The following is a 21,338-nucleotide window of genomic DNA, read 5'->3' as shown; positions in this document are numbered from 1 at the left end:
GTCATAGCAACTCAGTCTTTTTGCTGAAGAAAAACAAATAAACTGGTGCATTTGATGAAAGCAGGACACCAGCCTTCAGCACCAGCTTTTCCTTAGGGAACAAGAACAAATGGAGTGTTTAGCTGTCTCATGGATGGTTGATTGAAGTAAAAGCTTGGCAAAGCAGACTTGTGGCATGAGAATGAGTTTTTTGCAACTGAAGCGAAAGCACAGACTCTTTGACATAGGGCGTGCAGTCCAGTAGCAAGACTTAGCTATGTCATAGCGTTTTCCATATTATCATCGTTTGGCTGTTGCTTCACTACAGTTTAATAGTTGCTTCTGCGGCCAGGAGGATGCATTCGTGGTTAAAAGTTCATACTGCTCTTCTAGTGGTTTAGAGTTTGCTTCCCAGACTCATGTCAGGTAGCTCACAATTGCCTGTAACTCCAGTTCTAGGGGATCTGATGCCTTCAGCCTTTGATGCACACACACACACACACATACACACACACACAATTAAAAATGAAATAAATCTTAAAAATAACAACCAATTCTAGAATCATTTTTGATATGGAAAATGATTTTCAATTTTCAATAATTACCAATAAAATTCAAATTATTTTCTAAGAATTATTATGAAGACACAGACCAGAGGTTAAATGCAAATTAAAGAACAAATCAAAACAAAATGAAATAAGGAAGACAAAAACAAGGAGCTGGAGAGATGGCTCAGTGGTTAGGAGGGCTGACTGCTCTTGCAGAGGACCGAGGTTCAACTCCCAGCAACCACATAGAGGCTCACACCACATGTAATTCGGCTTCATGGGATCCAATACCCTCTTCTGACTTCTGTGGTACTTGCACTCACATACACACACCCACACAGAAACGCATATGTACACGTAATTAAAAGTAAAATCCACTACTGCAAAAGGCAGCAAAAGACTACAATTTTAAATGACATAATTGCTTCCCAGATGGATATTTGCTCATCTATGGACTGAGCTGCTTCACAAAACACAATGGATTTCATGGTTTCCCATAGGAACACAGTCTTTTAATCAATAGTAAGGTATATGGAATATGTGAACCCAGAGCTTTCAATCCAAAGGGAAAGATTTAAAACAGAGAAAGAGATAAGAAAAAACCCAACACCAAGCATACTGTTAAAGGATACAAAATAAAAATAGAAGCTTGGATAAAACTGTTAATAAATCATGAAAATAGAATTGTCTTTCTTGCAGCATTTTATGTCCTCTATGTTCAGATTTAGTAATACTTGGCTATTTTATACATTTTCTCTGGCTATTGTGTTTATCCACACTGTAATATTTGAGAGTGAAGTATATGCACACTGTAATTTTTGTTTATTATGATATACATGTCACACTCTATGTTATTCTAAAATGGCTTAGTTATGCTAAGATTTACTGAGATATTACAAAGTTACACAAAGCTTTACTAGATGAAATGCACATCTAGTTTCCTTTATTGTCCATGCTTCAGATCATATGTACATTTAAGGAATACCAATGAAGTTTTTTGGGTGTATTTGTGTGTATGCAAGTGTGAATGTGGTACACACACACACACACACACACACACACACACACACACACACACACGTGTACAGGTGCAGGTGCCCACCAGTGCATGTGGAGGCCAAAGAGGGGTGCCAGGCATGCTGTCTTATGGCTCTTCACCTTATTCCCTTGAGGCATGGTCTCTTGCTGAACCTAGAGAGAGGCTGTTATCCAGCAGCTCCAGAGATCCTCCTATCTTCACCTATCTCCATAGCTCTTGGGTAAAAGGCATGTGCAATGCCACACAAAGCTTTTATTTGGCTGCTGGGCACTTAAACACAGTTCCTCATGGCTGTACAAATGCTCTTACCCACAGAACTATCTCTCAACCCCTCTAATGACATTTAAAAAAATCCAAATCTTTTCATGCATACTTTTGCCTAAGAAACACTAATTTTATCATGTATGTTTGTCTCTCTCTAGGATGTCCCAGATGGCCACTATCTGAATTAAGAGCTCATTTTTATTTTCCCATTTTTTATAAATTCATAGCCATGTATGATATTCCTAAAAGATATGCTATAGAGCTTCTACAATAAAACCCCAGTACCAAGTCCTTTTAATATATGCCCTGTGGGGTCTTGGCTATCCCAACATTTTCAGTGTTTGACTTTATGCATGCATTGAAAAGTTCATTTTGGGCTGGGTGGTAGTGGTGCATGCCTTTAATCCCAGCACTCGGGAGGCAGAGCCAGGTGGATCTCTGTGAGTTCAAGGCCAGCCTGGTCTACAGAGCGAGATCCAGGACAGGCACCAAAACTACACTGAGAAACCCTGTCTTGAAAACAAAAACAAACAAACAAAAAAAAGAAAGAAAGAAAAGTTCAATCCAGAAAACAGACTTATTAGGATTTGGGGGCTAGAAATTCTGTGTCCCAGAACATTAGTGATAAAGGGTTCCAAGTGGGTACCACATCTTTCCCTGGGAAGCTCTGGAAGGGGTAAAGTAGGGCCCCATAAGGTGAAGTACTGGCCTGATTGCTAGGCTGGTAGTGGCAGTGGGATGACCACACTCTGGCAATTTCTAGTTGAAAGTTTTGTGTCCCGCCCCAACATCATGCCACAGTTGTTTACCACTGAAAACTTTTTGTTCTGTGTGGATGGGGATTCCTTATTTTATCTAGGTAGAACACAGTTTTGCAGTAGTTAATTCTTTACCAGTTTATATTTATGATTAAAAAAAAAAAACAAAAAACAAAACCATGATCTGAGAAACCCCCATGGACTCTCCAAATCCAACTGCAAGTTCAAAGTGGTAGTGTCAAAATCCAGTCATACTAACCTAGCTGTCATACTCTACTGTAGAGAGTTCATCTGACCCAACAGCCTGGGTTCTGCTCCTACTCTGCAGTCTTCAGAGTGCCTGCCCCATTAGCTGTTAGGATGTTAGTTCTCTTCTCAAAGAACAGAACTCTGTATGCAACACAAAACATTCACTATTTATCCATCACCTTGCTCGCTTTCCTCTTAACCTTTCTTCTTTTGAATGAGTGCATTTCAAAGAATCAGAGAGCACCCTGGGACACTGCTCAGCTTTCATCATTTATAAGCCATACATTTCAAATATTGGTTCTCCACGTGGAAGATAGTCACATGTCTAATTTCTGTAAATTCCCTTACATAATCTTTTTGATGGGTAGCCCAGCATGCATCACAAACTGGGGATGCCAACTGAGGTGCAGAATGCTCACATTCAAGTTCCCTACATAAAACCAAGCATCAGGTACTTGAGGACCAGGCCACACCACCGTGAAATGGCATCTCACTTCTGGAACAGCAGCACACGGTGGTAATTTATGTGTCATCTCCAGAGGTATTTAACACAATGAGTGCCTCTGGTAATGTATCCATCCATCAATGCAGCATTAAAAATTCTCCAGCAATCTTCTTATTTTAGAACTTTCATCTTGAATGAGTACAGTGTTGAACTTCTCTCTGGTTTTGCACTGTATTACCCCATGGTTGCCTCTTCAAAGACTAATGAGATGAACCTGATTGCACCCTTCTTTATCCTTAGAATTTCTTGCTTAATGAGTATTGCATACAGGAATATGAAATACCAATGATCTGACTCTTGGCTTTTTCTGCAGTTGTATTATCTTTCATTGTGATTCAGTTTGTCTCGTCTTGTTCCAACAGACATACTCTATGATTTAATACATTCTGAAATAGTTTGAGATGTGTTGGGAAACATGAACCATAGAAGAGAGTAGCCAAGTAGTTTACACTCCTGGTGTACGGGAACTGTCAGGTGTTCTTGAACTATTATCCTTTCTGCTCTATCCTGACATTCTTAATTAGGTAATAGGTCAGCTAGAGGAGACTGTGATAACATTGTATGTTGTGTGGCCTTTCCTGGGAAAAGTGAGCAAATGTCTCTTCACTCCAAATAGGACATCTAAGACCAAAGAAATATTCAGTCCAAGAGTAGCTCATGAACTAATGCATTTATTGGGGCTCTTTATGAGAACATGGGTGGCTCAAAGGTAGCTACATCACAGAATACTCACTCTGGCAGGGATATTGACTCACTGAAGCTGTATCTCTGGAATTACCTTTAGAACTTCCAGGCAGCTCCATCAGGACTGCCTCTCCCTAGCAATTGTTTTACTGCTTATATAATCTGGGGGAAGGGGAGGTCTTACAACTTTCATATGATTGCTGAGTCCTGTAAGCCTCCCTTTCCCTCTAGAAAACATTCTGTTGGAGGATATAGTTAAACAACAATGCACTATGGTCCGGAAGAATTTTAATTACTGGAAATGTATACATTACTGTGTACCTCAAATCACTACTCAAAAAGCCTTGGTGGTCTTTTGTTGATATATTAAATTTGAAACTTTGAAATTTCCATTAAAATCAAAATAGCATATTTCTGAGTGCCTGCTAATAGCTTTAAATAATACTGGATTTTTCTTGCCATGTAAATGTATTTTGCTGGGAAAAGAAAGCATTAAAGAGAGATATCCTTGGTGAAAATATTGAATGTAATGGAAATTTCCAGGTGGAAAACTAGCAGAGAGGAATTAAGAAGTTGCCGCTCCCTTCTAATTCTGTGAAATTGTAGTGGTGGCTGACAGCCATAGCAGCAAAGAAAGATTGATGGAAAATATGTAAGCGAAATATATGTGCTCATACTCCATAAAATTATTTACTTCACTTGAATAAACATTTAGAACATCATTAAACTCAGACAGTAATGGTTAATATTATATTTGTTATTTAAATAATGAGAACAAATCTTAAATGTTAGAAAAAAATTGACATTAAGAGAACATTCTTTGCTGAGCCAAAGAATAAATAAAATCAAACAGCAAGATATTTTTTGATATTTAGCCATTTGTATTTGTCAAATGTATGTGTAGTTCTCACATGTATAAGGAAATACAGTATTTAATCAAATAAAGAGATAGTAATTTTATTCTTGGTCAATATATCTCCTTTCTCAGAGAGTTAGCTTTAAGTACAAAGGCATTTCATTATTATTGATTTATCTTTTATTGTCTTCAGTGTACACTTAAACTAGTTTATGTTTTGAGTTTTCCAGTCTAAAGACTAAGTTCCCTCTTAAGCTATAGGAGATTTGACATTGCTAGCTGGCACATCTAGGATTTTGGAGCCAATAGCTAAACTTCTAAATTAAGATTAAGATAAATTGGTACACATAATTATTATAGCTCTAGAGACTTCCTTTGGATCCTATGGAAACAGACAATATTTTGCATGAATTGAGATGAAACTAACACTGATTCCAGCAGGTTTATCTGTCTTCTCTAATGCAGAGGATAATCAAATGTCTGTTTTATTTATTTATATTTTTATATAAATTCTGCTGTGATCCTGAACACCACTTTTCTATCATGTACTGTGGCTTTGCTTTGCTTTGATCTTATCAGGATGTCCAGACAAAAGCTTTGGATCCAGGTGTAAGAACCCACTTGGTGGATTTCAAGGATGTATGAGACTCATATCCATCAACAAGAAAATGGTAGATCTGATTGCAGTCCAGCAGGGGTCCCTTGGCAACTTCAGTGACCTTCAGATAGACTCATGTGGCATCTCAGACAGGTAAGAACAGTCTCACATCTCCTCAGTGACCTATTCAAAATTTTGATAACACAGTTTTGATATATGTATTTTTTTCTCTACTATCTGTTACACCAGAAATGAAATATATCTGCTTTAAAAATAAACAAATTTAGCAACTGCTTTATATAACAAATTTCAAATAATAATATTAATAATACGTATAAGATAGGTGACTGTTAATTACACATAAACATGCTACCAACCTACAAGGTTTGATGCTCATGGTGTTATGGTTTTATTTTTATTTATTTTTAATCCGTGTGTGTGTGTGTGTGTGTGTGTGTGTGTGTGTGTGTGTGTGTATTCAATATGTGAGCATATATGTGTTTGTACGTGAATGTGGGCACACATACGTACCATGTCATGCATGTGGAATTAAGAGGACAACTTGGGTGTCTCTTCTCACCTTCTACCTTGTTTTAGACAGGGTCTCTTGCTATCTGGACTATGAGATTCCAGGAACTCTTGTCTCCACCTCCCAACCTCCTGTATGATTTCTGGGGTTACTGAAATGCTACCAGGTTGTATCCAGCTTTGTGAGGCTTATATGAATCGGAACTCAGGTCATTATGCTTATTCAGCAAGCAAGTTAACCACTGTGCCATCTTCACTGCCATGCTATAGTTCTAGAAGGTGGCAAATATACCAAAACTATGTCATTCAACTCAATACACTGTGTCACCCAAGCAATAAAATTGTCAGAGACCTGTGTGGTTGATTATCAGGCTGACTTTGGATACCCTGATAGTTGAATATACTTAGGGGCAGGGGAACATGACGTGTGCCTATTCTACTGTGCACTGTCACATTCCATTACTGTCTTCTGTGTGGGAGCAGAAGAATCACTGCATCTAGGAATGCTTGGGGTATTGTATTGATGAGGGTGTGAGCATGACCCCATAAACTCAGTAGGAGCATGGGCACAGGACATGGCAAGGCAGGATTCGAGAGTTAATTGTAAAGGATGAGCAATTTATGACATAATAACCAACAGTTAGTAATAATTAAAAACTGTAGGTAGACCTGGACAACTATAGTGAAGGAATCATTCCAGCCGTGCTTCTAACTAAGGCTGCTAATTTTAATTACTGAGTTTGATGGAATGTCATACCATTGCAGATTTAAATCCATATACCATGCCCTGAACTAAGCATATAATGCTTATGAGAATTTACATCTACCTTCACAAAATTTTGACAGTGACTATGTCTGAAGAACAGGGAAATTGATGCGTGGAGAGGTAAAGTTGACTAAGAAAACGTAGAGCCCAGCGCCAAAGCCAGGAAGTCAGAACTGCATCCCTGGCATGCCATTCAGGCTCTCTGGGTACACATTAGTATTATGGGTGGTTAATCTTTCATCCATGTATAATAAATGGATCATTTAATGATTTAATACATTATAATTTAAAATAAGTGGTAACATTAAAATTTGACGGGAACTTAATACAATACAACCTTTTTTCTTTTACTTTTTAAAAAGCATAACTGGGTTTTAGCAGAATCAAATTTTCACATAAAGACATACATACAAAGATACTCACTCATGCATACATGGCTCTTCATGCATGTACTTTAAACTCATAGTCCTCACACACTGTGTTTCACACACATACACACTCATATGCTCAGTCACATGACTGGAAACTCCTCACACAACCCTCATGCTGATTTATATGTGTACATTCACGTGTGTCCATAAACACATGTCTATACCATCCTCATACCCATACTCAATAAAGTCATCTTCGTGCTTTTTACATACACATGTCTTTTTTACACAGCCACTCAGTACACTCTCTCTTGCAAATGTGATTTCTTCATCCTCTGTGGACATGAAGTGGGGTTGTCCTAAGTCCAGAAACTCTACTGACTAAGGGACATGGCATAATGATAGGATCAGCAGCTGTCTCTGTCCCCAAATCTGGAACAGATATCTAGAGGGTTCCTGGGACACCTCTAGCAGGTGTGAGCATCTAAATACTCACTAAGTTTCCAGGACCTGTGTCATTTGTTTGGTGAGACTACTAAATACATTTTTTAAAAATCAACTCTTTAAGAATATCAAGAAACTGGTGAAGGTCACTATCCAAGCCATTGACACCACCTACCATTCTGTGAGAGTGGTGGGTATATGCTTAGTCTCGAACAATATCAGGCTACAAGGACTTCTGATAAGAAGTAGGAGAAGGGTTGGACAAGATTCATCACTGTGACCTTACTCACCCAGCACCTTCTGCCTTGTTCTGCCAGTTCCTAGCTTCACAGTTTACAGGCATTGGCCAATCCTTGGCCTTTCACCCCAAGGTTTCACTCTACTGTCTTCCAGCTAGACTCATCCTGCCCCTCCCAGTGTCTGAGTTTCTCCCCCTAGTCCTCCACTTTTGTTCTCTCTCCTCTTCTACATAGAAGCCCATAAACACACCAAGCCTCTCTGTGCTCTCAAGGAGGTTTATTCCAAGCACCTGAAGATGCCCATTCTATCTCTTGTGGCAGAGAAAGCGTCACTCTGGGAAGAGTAGCTCGGTGAGTGAGTTGTTTGATGAGGGAGTTCTCATTAGTTACTGTTCTGAGGATGTGAGACCCACAGGTAACTAATGTTCAGTTCCCCTGAATGTGATAATGTTCTAGATCTAAATTCAATATCATTTATTCTAGCCAAGCATTACATCCTATGAAAGCCTTTGAAATTGAAATTGTGCTGGACAGAGAATCTGGCTAAATGAAAATTTTACCTGTCACTTCAGGTTTGGGTATGTCGATGGATGTGTTTGTTCAAAGTCACATGCAATGAAAATAGTGATGGAAATGTCTGGAAGAAAGATTTAGAAGCCTGAGAAAATGGATTGATGGATTGTTTTACTTTGTATTGGAATGACTAGCAAAGAGGGAAGTGTACAATGCAATTGCTTAGAGCCCGTGGTGAGGACAAGAACCCCGCCATGCAGTGCAGATTGCCATAGGTTACAAGCTGGCAAACGTCACCATATAATGAATTCAGTAAAATTCACAATTCAGTCTTTCACATTTTATTTACAAATGTAAAAAGCCTCACCTGACTAGTTTGAATGGAGAAAAACAGACCCCGTTAGCCTTTGGAAGAAGATCAATGGGAAACAATGTGCACTACGACAACTAAAGACTTTTTGTTTGTTTGGATTTTAGGTAAAACTATTGAATCTATCCCTTTTAAAAACAGTTTTGAAACCTTTTAAAGAAAGGTCACCTCTGTCCTTTTCTGATTTGACAATAAAGTAAGATTGGTACTGTTTTAATAGTTTTTAAATGTCCTTTTTTTTTAACTAGATTGTCATTGAGTTGATATGCTTAAAAATTAAATAAATTATGATAATGTATCTGAATGGGTTCCTGCAAATCTATAAGAATGATAAGATATGTGTGAAATTAATGGTTGTTTAAGTATGCACTTTCTTTCTTTCTTTTTTTTTTTTGATCTCCAAAAAGCGGAAGAATTACTTTAAGATTATGTTTGTGTGCTGGGTACAGTGGTACATGCACTTGGGAGGCAGAGGCAGGTGGATCTCTGTTATTTGGAGACCAGCATGGCCTGTGTAGTGAGTTCCAGGGCAGCCAGAGCTATAGAGTGAGACCCTATATCAACAACCCCCCCCACCAAAAAAACAAATAAATAAAGACTGTGTTTGAATACAAGGTCATGTTTGTAGTGAGACTATAAGTGAGACTGCAGGTGACCGCTCTCCTTCTGTCCTGGATTGTTTTGTTCTGTGTACAGTGGACATCTATTTTTTAATCAAGAAAAAAAATCAATAACACTATTTTCAGTTAACATTGGAAAAAGCCTATAAGCAAAGCATCAGGTTCCCTCTTCAGCTCTGATAAAGGAGGAGGCAGAAAGTCCACCACAAATATGTTCTGGCAGGCTCTGTAGTTTATTTATTTTTTTAATTGAAAATGGATGAGAGCATTGGAAGCCTTGGTCTCAATGTATTATTCATTCTAACCTCTGAAAGGCATCTGTGGTCTTATCAGTTGTTTGAGTCTAAACTAGAAGTCCACAAATGTCTTTTGTTCCTGATACTTTACCTGAGTCACTATAGTGCCTCTGAACCACATGCTATCCCTGACATTTTTATTCAAATGTGATGCTAGGACTGGAGAGATGGCTCAGTCTCTAAAGTGTTTGCCTCACAAGCGTGAGGACTTGAACTGACTTCTGTAGAAGGCCAGGCATGGAGGCATACTTCTGTAACCTCAGCTTTTGGGGTGGGGGTAGGTCAAGGACAAGTTGATCTCTGGAGCTCATTGGCCAGCCAGTCTAGCCCAGCTGATGAACTTGGGTTCTGTGAGAGACCCTGTCTCAGAAAAACATAGACGAAGAACCATCAAGGAAAGAGCCCGATGTCACCCTTTGGCCTTCACAGGAACACACACACACACACACACACACACACACACACACACACACACACACGTGCATGTGCAACTGTGAACATACAAATGCATATATCACATGCACACTGCACACCACACACACCATGACCACACACATACAGATTTTACAAGCAGTTGATCTCAGCAGCAGTGGGGAGACATTGCACAGCACTGCCAGCAGTAGCTCGAGGAACCCCCACTTTAGGGACCTCCACTTAAGTGAAGCTAGAGTTGCGACTGGACTGCTGAAAAGTACCCAAGGGAGGCCTTACCCTCTCTGAGGGGTGGATGGGGGGTGGGAATTGGGGGAGACAGGGGAGGGGGTGGTGGGACAATGGGAGGGAGGGGGAACTGGGAATGGTATGTAAAATGAACAAAACCTTTTTTAAAAAAAATTAAACAAATTAAAAAAAGAATTCAGGACAAGTCAGAGGGAGATAGAGCTAATGAATTTATTAAGAGGTGGGAAAGCAGTAGTATATACTTTAGAACTAAGTGTTAGTGTTTAGAGAGAAAGAGACACAGGAGGATAATGTACACACCTAAGACTTGGGTGGGAGGAGGGAGAGAGACAGAGAGAGAGAGACAGAGAGAGATAGGTCTTTACAAGCATACACACACACACACACACACACACACACACACACACACACACAAATAATTCTGTAGCTTCCTAAGTAATGTTGCTCAAAGGATGTAATTTACAACAAATTTAAAAAAAAGACACTACACAAACTGGTTTATTTATTTTTCTTATCTTAAATCATCTTCTTTTGTGAGTGATATTGTAAAATTGTTTTTATTAGGTATGTTACTTAGGTTCAGGGGAGAGAGGAATGCAGATACAGTTAATCTCAAAGTTGTTTTAGCACATGCCAGTCTTTCGTTTGGGATGTATTTATAAAAAATAAGCATAACATAAATTTAAAAAACTTTAAAGTTACATTGTGTGTGAGTGTGTAATTATGTGTATATGTATGTGTGTGCATGTGTGTTGGTCATGTGGAGAACAGAGGACAACTTGCAAGAGTCAGTTCTCTCCTTTCACCATGTGGGTCCTTGGGATCAAACTCGGATCATCAGGCTTGCAGCAAGTGCCTTTAGTGTCTGAACCCTCTTGCCGGCCCTCTGCGAAATCCTGATTGCATCACGTGTGTTGAAGGTTCTTGACTCTTAATCAGCAGAAAACCACACAGATTCCAGAAGAAGCTTCTTTCCCACCAGGGCCCCTTACTTTCTCTTGTCTTCCTATCCTGCCTCAGGTCCAAACAATTTAATGAGGACTTACTTTCTAACAGTTGATTCTCAACATGATTATGTCACATCTGTTTGCCATTCAGTGTTTATGGAAATTACCTAGGTTCTCATTCTTCTTTGGAGACAGGGAATACATGTTCTGTCATGGTTACTTGCCTCCCAGCATCTCAAAGGGGTTGTCCTCCAGAGAGCACTTGCTGGGTCAGGGAACTTGTGAAAGGTTAGCGAAGATGTATTCCTCCAAGGGACCAAGAAATAAGTTACAACTGGAGGCTTTCTAATGGAAATGTTCTAGGGAAAGGCGGGTCAGGAACTGTAGTCTACAAGCAGCTTAGCTAACTTATCCATGCTGAGGGGCATGTTGGAACCATCTTAGTCCCCCAGAAGTATTTCAGCCTACAGCAGGAAGTTCCCAGCTTCTTCTCCCAAATGTCTCAATCTTCGCATTATTTCCCTATGTCTGGCTTGATCTGTTTGGGAGGCATCCAGGCAGTGGGACCAGATCTTGTGCTCATTGCATGAGTTGGCTGTTTGAAACCTGGGGCCTATGCAGGATTGTTTGGCTTGGCCTGGGAGGAGGGTACTAGACCTACCTGGACTGAGTCTACCAGGTTGACCTCAGTCTGTGGGGAAGGCTTTGCCCTGGAGGAGATGGGAATGGGGGGGGGGGCGTTGGGGGGAAGGTGAGGGGGACGGGAGGGGGGGAGAACAAGGGAATCCGTGACTGATATGTAGAACTGAATTGTATTGCAAAATAAATTAAAATAAATTTAAAAAAAAAATAAATAAATAAAAAAAATAAAAAATAAAAAAAAAAAGATACACCTGACCCTTTGATTTAAAAAAAAAATGGTTTATTTAGATCAAAACAACTTGATAAGTATTTATTTTCTAATGACTTAGTAACCTTGGAAGAAGTGATTCCTAGACAGCAAAGGTACAGACAACAGGTGACACAAATCATACCATATTGAAAATTATGCTAACTAAGTAGGTTTTACTGCCACAAAAACAAACAATGGGAAATATTAGGTAGCTGGAGACTGGAGAGGTGGCTTATTGGTCTAAAGCAAGGACTAGAGTTCGGTTACTAGCAACCATCTCAGGTGGCCCACAACCACCCAAAACTCCATCTCCCAGGAATCCAATGTCCTCTTCTGGCCTCCCCAGCCACCTACACTCACATATCCACAAATCCACATGCACACACATACACACAATTTAAAATAAAATAAGTCCTAAAAAATTAACTAGCTCTTTGAAATGATATATATGTTAATCTGCTTCATTGTATAATAGTTTTATTATCTGTAGCATCATGCTGTTTTCAATTAATATACACAATGATTTTTTTAAAGGTCAAGTGATGCATATAAATTGAAAAGAAATATTTTAATTAAACACAATTGTTTAGTCTTTTGACTGTTGACCTACTTGGACCCTTCACAGCTTTTCAAAGCCTAGAATCAGCTCAATGTGCTAGCCATTTTTTTTCATTCCCTGTTAGTTTCAAATGGTCCTCTATTTAAAAAAATAAATTATTCATGATATAGCTTCTCAAACACAGATTTGATTAAAATGGTGCATTATGATTTAATACTGCAACTGAGCTACCTCAAGGGGGTAAGCCTACTGTGCTCCATAGTTGTTGAGTAGGGCAGTTCTTTCTCTTGGAGATTTACAATAACCAGGGCAGTCTGTAGCTGGAGTTATCTCCAGTCTCGCCTGGGCCGGCAGCCACTCAGACTCAAATAAACACACAGATGCTTATATTATTTACACTGTTTGGCCTAATGACTCAGGCTTCTTGCTACCTAGTTCTTATATCTTAAATTAACCCATTTCTACTAATCTATACCTTGCCATGTGGCTCGTGGCTTACCAATACTTTACATCCTGCTCCTCGTGGTGGTGGCTGGCAGTGTCTCTCTGCCTCAGCCTTCCACTTGCCAGATTTCTCCTCTCTCTTTTTCCCGTCTATACTTCCTGCCTGGCTACTGGCCAATCAGCATTTTATTTATCAATCAGTCATCCACAGCAGCAGTCCTTGTGAGTTAGGCTGAGCACCAGAGAACACCCCAGCACTGCTTGCATATGTGAGTATACAGTGAGCATTCTTGGGACAATTCTAGATCTGCAGACTGAGTAAATAAAGACAGCCTTTCCTCTCCTTTCCCTCTTCCTTTCCCTTTTCCTCAGTCAGTTTCCCTTCCCATGCTCAAGCAGTAGAGTAACTCAGAATGGTGGAACACTATTTCATGTAAGCTGTTGATATCCTGGCTAGTGTTGACATCACACCTTGTCACTTAGGGAAAATAAAGAGCTGCGATATGGTGAGACATGTTGAAGACTAAGTAGTCAGAGAGACTTGAGAATTGGCCAAACACAGATGAATTTAATGACTCTAGATTTAGTTCTATGAGTAAAGTGCCTCAGCGCCAGACCGTGTAACTATTGGTCATGGTGAATTTACTCTCTACATGGTCGACATCCTTGCTTCACATGACCATATATGAATAATCAATACTATATTGTATCTCACCATGATTAACAGCTTCTTCTCTCTCTTTTAGGTGTTTGCCCAACTCTTGTGAGCATGGTGGCGAGTGTTCTCAGTCTTGGAGCACCTTTTATTGTAACTGTACAAACACAGGGTACACAGGAGCCACTTGCCACAGCTGTAAGTCACACACACTTGCTCTTCTGCCCTCTGTTTCCTCTGCATTGCCTTCTCTGTTGTCTGTACTTATACGACCTATGTGACCTTGTACTGGGACACACGGCCTGAATTTCAGCAACCAATCAGTTTCTAGTTTCTAGTCCATACCTCATTTCATTAAATTGCCAAAGCAGAAACATAGAATGTGAAACAAGAAAGATGGGGGTTAGATAGTTGGGAAGCAGAAAAATAAGCTCAGAAAGCAAAAGACAGCTAAGCACAAAATAATCCAGTAAGATGTGGACCGTGTGAACACTTTCTGCTACCTGACCTGGACAGCATTTGACTTTGAGCTTCCTAGAAGTACAGTGTACGTAGAAATGGGATCAGTTACCAGATTCTGTGTTGACACTCTTCAATGAAGATATTCTCAGAAGCAGTGCTGGATGGGCTGGGCTGGGGCAGGCTCTGGTAGAGAGCTTCAGTCATTAAGTACAGTCCAAGAGGGTGGTATTCCATTTGGGCATTGATAAGTATCATAGACTGGCTGGCTTAGGTACAGTATAAATTTACTTCTTACATTTTGGTGGCTGGAAGTTCAAGCTCATGTGGGTTCAAGGATTTGGCCCTGAGGAGGGCCTGCTTACTGGTTTGCAGACTGTCATCTTCCCCCACCCCTGCCGTGTTCTCACACAGCCCCAAGAGTGATAGCCCTCTCTGGACCCCATAGCCTATCATGTAGTCTTTACTCTCATGATCTCGCCAGTCCCGAAAGCTCTAGCCCCCTAGACCATTCTTCCAGGAATTAATCTTCTGTATGTGAATTTGGGGGAGCCACAAGTCTTCCGTCTTACTTAAATTCGGTTTAAGATCTGTTTAATGAGGTGGATGGTAGTTAAGTGGGACAGACAATTATTACAGTAACCACACTTAATTTTATTTAGTACTTTCTAAATTCTAAGTGTAGGTTTAGTATTTTGTGCTTGCTGACTCATTTGATTCTGACATTACCCTCTTATGTCAGTACTACTGTTTTTGGCCTACTTAACTCATGGTATTATCAGGGGATATTATTAAGTTTCCCCAGTTTGTTTAAAGAGTATAGGCAGAAGGAGGGTGCTCCAGAGTCTGAGGTCACAGCCAATGTATTTTCCTATATTATAAATCATGTACCTTTTTTTTCTAGTGAAATGTTCACTTAGGCTGTAAGCCTCATGTTATTTTTGTGGTGCACTTGTTCAATAAGGGACTGACCCAAATGCCTGACTTTCACACCCACTGTTTCATGTTACTACACAAATTCTGAGAAAAACAGAAGCAAGAGTTGACTTGAAGCAAGTGTTGAGTGCAAATTCAGCTACCTTACAAACTTGGACCTGTCCACCACACAGCTCACTGGTTTGTGTCCCTACTAGAGTAGGAATCAGAATCCTAGGCTCTCAGTACTGGACACCCTATGGAGGACAACAAGGAGCTCTAGTTCAAGGGTAGAAAGACTGTGTTCAAGAAAGCCTCTTGGCCCTACCAGTCCTTCAAGAGTGATGGCTGGGTATTGGTTGTATATATTGGTATTGTGTTTATTGGTATTGGAGTCATTGCTGGGTATTGGTTGTATATATTGGTATTGTGTTTATTGGTATTGGAGTCATTGCTGGGTATTGGTTGTATATATTGGTACTGTGTATATTGGTTGTGTTTATTAGTATTGGAGTCATTGCTGGGTATTGGTTGTATATATTGGTATTGGAGTCATGGCTGGGAATTGGTTGTATATATTGGTACTGTGTATATTGGTTGTGTTTATTAGTATTGGAGTCATTGCTGGGTATTGGTTGTATATATTGTAGTGTCTCCTTGCATTCTACAAAGAATGCTCATTGGAGATGAAACCTCTCCCAACTTGTCACCAGAAGCCAAATTACTCAGCATATCACCCAGCTATTGAGAGACATCATATTTTGATTTTTTTTTACATATTCTACCACCTCCATTAAAATCTGACTCAAATCCGAAAGCTGTTAAATGCATTGTAATTGACTCTGCATGTTGTATTGTTATTAATAAGTGATTGTAACTATAAATACAAATAGCTCTGAGGAGAAACTTGACTGGGAAATAAAAAGGTCATTTGACATGTGTCCCATAATGTGATCCAAAAACTAACAGATTGGGTTCTCAAGCAGGCTGCTTAAATGGAGCTGGAGGGTTTTTGTCAAAAATGTTCTGAGAAACAGGATGAGAATGATGCCACTGGTCATGTAGTAAGATAAAGATGGAGTCTTCTAAAAGGTTCTGTTAGAATCTCAGCAGTTGGAAGGTCAAGGCAGGGACATCATGACTTAGAGGCTAAAGTGGACTCACATTAAGAGTTTGTTTTTAAAAAAGAAAAGGCTTAAATTAGAAAATAGCCATCATGTCATAGAAGGGCAGTCAGTAACATTAAAGCAAAAGCCTTTCCCATTTTGAGCTGGAGTTCAGAGTGAGTATTGCTCTTGCAGGGGATCTGAATTCTGCTGCCAGTGACCCCTTGAGCCAACTCACAACCTTCTATAACTCCAGTTCCAAGGGATCCAACATTTCTGGCCTCCAAAGGCACCTGAACTCATGTGCACATACTCCACCACACACACATACATATAATTAAAAACAGTGGACCTGGAGAGTTGACTCAGCATTTAAGAGCATGTACTGCTCTTCCAGAGGACCCGAGTTTCAGTTTCCAGCACCTAGAGTAGGTGGCTCAAAACTTCCCCTCACACTAGCTTCAGGGAGATCTGACCCACTAGTCTCCCTGGGCATCTGTATTCACATTCACACACACACACACACACACACACACACACACACACACACACACACACATACACACACCCCTTCATATAATTAAAAATGCTAGAAGTAAATCTTAAAAGATATGAAAATAAATTTTAAAAAAGCATTTCTATTATCCTTGTCTACTTGTGTGCTTCTGGGAGCCCATCACCATCCCAAAGTAATGTGTATATCTTTGGCAACCACTTTCAAGGCATTTATGACCATATGCATATGCTCCCAGAAATATAAAACTAACCATTTTACATGCCCACTTCACTGCACAATGCAAACATAGCTACAAACCACTGCATGCTTATGTCTTCATCTATGTCATATAAATAGGGATAAGTGAAAGCATCATATTGTAAAGCAGTGTGGAAGGCAAGTTCCAGAATTATTTGTAAAATTTGTAACTTTGCACAAATTAACTGCAATGTTTCAAGTGGCCTAAACATTCATTAACACAATTTTCAAAAATTTAAAATTGATTCATGGGAGGCTACCCAGGGATTTGTTTTATTTCGGATTTCATGGAATAAAAACCTTAATGGAAATTACTGGTGCATTTGGCCAGGCATTCGATGAGAAGTGTGCATTTCGCAGATGTTAATATCAAACCTTATGCATGGCAAATATATACTCGTATAATAAAAAATTCAATTATGGATCAAAACACAATGAGACCACTTGGGGGCATATTTCATATGAATATTTCCTCTGCTTTGAATCTTAATTGTGTTGAGTGCTTATTAAAGAGCATTAGAGAAGTTTCATAATTACATTTAAAACTATAGATGAGGAAATTTCTGAATCTTTTTTCCCCTCTGAAGAAAAATGTTTATCTCTGGTTAAGTTGATGGGAGAAAGTAGCATAGCTCAAATATTATTTAAAATGTCCCCACTGCATAATTATTTGGTAGTGCCTGATTAGTTCTGAAGGTCACGCTACTGTACTTTCAGATGTTAGGTTATTATAAGGTGATACTAGAATTAGATATTCTGGAACAGGTACCACAGATACTATGTTATACTTACAAAGGTCTTAACATTTAAATAGCTGCCTTCTTTTCTCTAGTTCTTCCTACCATAAAAAATAAGCTAAATTTTCATTTTGATCTAGTAATCTCCTTCTCCTTTGGTGATAAAAATGTCATGAAATACAACCTCATTTTTTGTATATTATCCCTTTCATCCATATTAATTTGAAAAGAAAAGAAGGATGGATTTTGTTTTAAAATATAAATGTTACCTGTTCTCTTGGCTAGTGATGTAGATAGACTTGGGGATCTACTGTAAATCTCTCAAAATTTGAGAGATTTGTTTCGTGTTATTTCATTTATGACGTCTCTCTTTTCTCTCTCTCAGCTCTCTATGAACAGTCATGTGAAGCCTATAAGCACCGAGGAAATGCTTCTGGGTTTTACTACGTAGACTCAGATGGAAGTGGGCCTCTGCAACCATTTCTCCTATACTGCAATATGACTGGTAAGTTAACACACTTCCATTTACTAGTTAAATCTGCTTTAATGAACTAATTGCACAAAATTAAAGTGTAATAAGTATAACATTGATTGAATTTGCAACAAGATTGAAGTGAGTATTTGTTCTAGCTTCATTTCTGTTGTTGTGATAAAACACCCTGACAAAAGACAACTTAGGAGAGAGAGGGATTATTTTAGCTTACATTTCTAGATTATAGTCTATCATTTTAGAGAAATCTTGACAACAGGAGCTTGATGCAGCTAGTTACATCACACCCAGAGTCAGGGACAGAGATCATGACTATATCCATGCTTAGTGGTCAGCTAGCTTTTACTACTCTTATACTAGGGAATGGTACTACCCATGGTGGCCTGGGTCTCTAGAAGAGAATCACTCATAGATATGCACACAGACCAACCTGATCTAGATAATCTCTCACTGAGACTCTTTTCCCAGGAGATTCTAGACTGTGGCAAGTTGACAATTAAAACTAACCATCACATTACTATTTAGTAAAAAGCAGCATAAATATTTAACAACCTTGTTATTTAAATGTTAATAATTTACATATTGTTAATCTATGTGCATATGGTAACTGAGCAGTATATCTAATGATAAATGTTTTCTATTGTGTCTCAAAACACAAGACTTTGTCAGAGAAATAAATGCCCAGAAAAGAAAGATCTCAAAAAGATACATCATTTTAAATACATGTAACTATGAAATTTATTTGTTTTCTAGAATTCTTATTCTACATAAACTCAGACAGAAATTAATAGTCACAGAAAAATGTGTTTGATTAAGTTCAACATCTACACATGATATAAAAATAACTGGAGTGCTCATAATCTTACAATATTGGTAACAGCTTGTAAATATTGACATCTGTCCCCCTCTTGCTGGTATTAACACCATTCTGCTCACCACTGTATGGGAGGTTTTACCTAATACAAGAGGAATAAAAGCATAAGGATAGGAAAGTATGACCTATGATTTTCATTACTCATAGGTGGTTAAATTATATGCTCAGAATATTCTGAAAAGCCATAGTAAATGATTTTAATTAACAATAATTACTGGATTCCAACTTAACATAAAATTGTTTGTTTCTATATACCAGTAATATGCAATTAGAAAATGACCTTCTAGAAGATTGTATCTCCAACAGCCTCTAAACTCTCAAATACATGGTAATAAATACAATAGAGGATATGCAAGGCTTCTCACAAATAGGCATAAAATGCTCTTTATATGATTTAAAATCCTAGAGGTACAGAGGAGTATAAAATTTTCATTAATTAAGAGACTCAACATTGTAAAATGTCAGTTCTTGCAAGATTGATATTGATTTTTAGTACAAACCTAAATTAAAATTCCAGCAGGGTATTTGTTTGTAGGTTGGTGTGATTATTTTGGTGAGAATGGATAAGCAGATTTTTATACTTTATATGAAAGGGTCAGAAACAAGTCAGTTTTGAAGAACAGAGCTGAAGGACTCAGTTCTATCAGGTATAAACATTGGTAACTAAAACAAAAGAGAGACTTCATAAACAGATTCACTCATATCTAGATATTTGAGGTTTTACCAAGGTGATACTGACGGGTAATGAGAGAGAGACAACCTTTTCAATAATTGACACCAAGGGAAATTGTATATAAACACTCCCCTCCACCCCAAAAGAAAGCATATCTATCCTTTTATCAAATACAAAATGATGAATTCTGGGTGTACTGTTTTGTACAATATGGCAGCCACAAAATAAGAATAATTCCAAGGTTCAATGAATTTAAATGTATTCTACCAATGCAAGCAAATAAGTCCTTTAACCAAAAACAAATAACTGCTCATTATATTTTAACTTGTGTGTCACCTGTGGCTAGCAAGGAGTGAGCTGGTCATCATGGTATATAAAATTTTCATTAGGTCAGGAAGTTACACTGCACAGTGCTACGGTATGACATCCAGGTTTGTGAAGCATAGCAAAGGGCAAGGGACAATTTTGAATTGAGTCAAGCATTGTTGTAGAGGGAGATTTGCTACTGAAAACCTAGTCATGAATATCTGAAGATACAACATTCCAGATAGAAGCAATAGCAAATGCCAAGTCCTGAGATCTCCAGGCATATTCAGAAACCAGCAACAAACTCAAGTTAACTTGAGTATGGCCAGTGAGTAGGGCACAGTAAAGGATGGGGAGAGTCAGCCAACTAGAGGGTATGAGAGGAGGGCGAGTCATGGTGCCATAAGGGTGTTGCCCTGAGTGAGACAAGAAGATCTGGGTACATTTCAAGCACAGTGGTATATGATGTATTCAACCTGATCTCCTTTGATAGGACCATAACTGCTCTCACATTGGCAAATGTCTGTCCAAGAGCAAGGATACAATATATATGGAGTTAAAGTTAGGAGACCATTTAGAAAGCACAGATGTATTAGTTACTACTTTTCTACTGTTTTGATAAAACTAAGGCAACTTATAGAAGGAACAGGATTTTGGGGGGTAGGGTGAGGGTGAGAGGGTTCAGTTCTAGAGGTTAAGAGTCCATGATGGCAGTAGCAGGCAGCAGGTGGGGCTGAAGCTTCAACCAGGAACTCACATCTCAAACCATAAACAGGAAGCAGAGAGAGCACAAAGTGGCATGCATCTTTTGAAATCACAGCACCTGCCTTCAGTGACACACTTCCCCCACAAGGTCACACTTCTTAATCCTTCTAAAAAAAAAAACAAAAAACAAAACAAAACAAAACAAAAAATACCATCTGAGGACCAAGCATTCACATGCTAGAGACTTATGGGGGACAATTAATTCAGATCCTCACAGCAGATATCCAGGAACAAGCTGATGGTGATGCTATTGCCCCTGACCATTACCAATGCAGATGGGGGAAAAGAAACTGGCCTTGTTTGTGGAATACATATGAGACGTGAGAAAACAAAAAGAACCGTGATCTGTTTAGACAACCAAAGGGTTAGCACTATTGGAGAGGGGATCAGAAAAGGTTTGAGGAGCAGAGAGCAAAAACTCCATGTAACTCATTTTGAGTTGAAGATGTCTATC

At 38.9% G+C, this 21,338-nt stretch overlaps 1 protein-coding gene across 2 annotated transcripts in view; it reads left to right on the top strand.

Moving 5' to 3' along the window:
* Cntnap4 (contactin associated protein family member 4) overlaps positions 1 to 21,338 on the top strand; it is a 303,767-nt gene that overhangs the window by 204,279 nt on the left and 78,150 nt on the right. For both annotated transcript variants that reach the window (XM_052727282.1, XM_052727283.1), the window contains 3 exons: positions 5,462 to 5,633; positions 13,897 to 14,003; positions 18,162 to 18,281. In XM_052727282.1, coding sequence (XP_052583242.1) covers positions 5,462 to 5,633; positions 13,897 to 14,003; positions 18,162 to 18,281 — 399 coding nt within the window. The remainder of the gene's footprint in view (positions 1 to 5,461; positions 5,634 to 13,896; positions 14,004 to 18,161; positions 18,282 to 21,338) is intronic.

This window comes from Peromyscus californicus, unplaced genomic scaffold (genome assembly GCF_007827085.1).
Source record: "Peromyscus californicus insignis strain IS unplaced genomic scaffold, ASM782708v3 Scaffold_8__1_contigs__length_139910024, whole genome shotgun sequence".
NCBI classification, from domain to species: Eukaryota; Metazoa; Chordata; class Mammalia; order Rodentia; family Cricetidae; genus Peromyscus; species Peromyscus californicus.
This window is presented reverse-complemented; position numbering and strand designations above follow the sequence as displayed.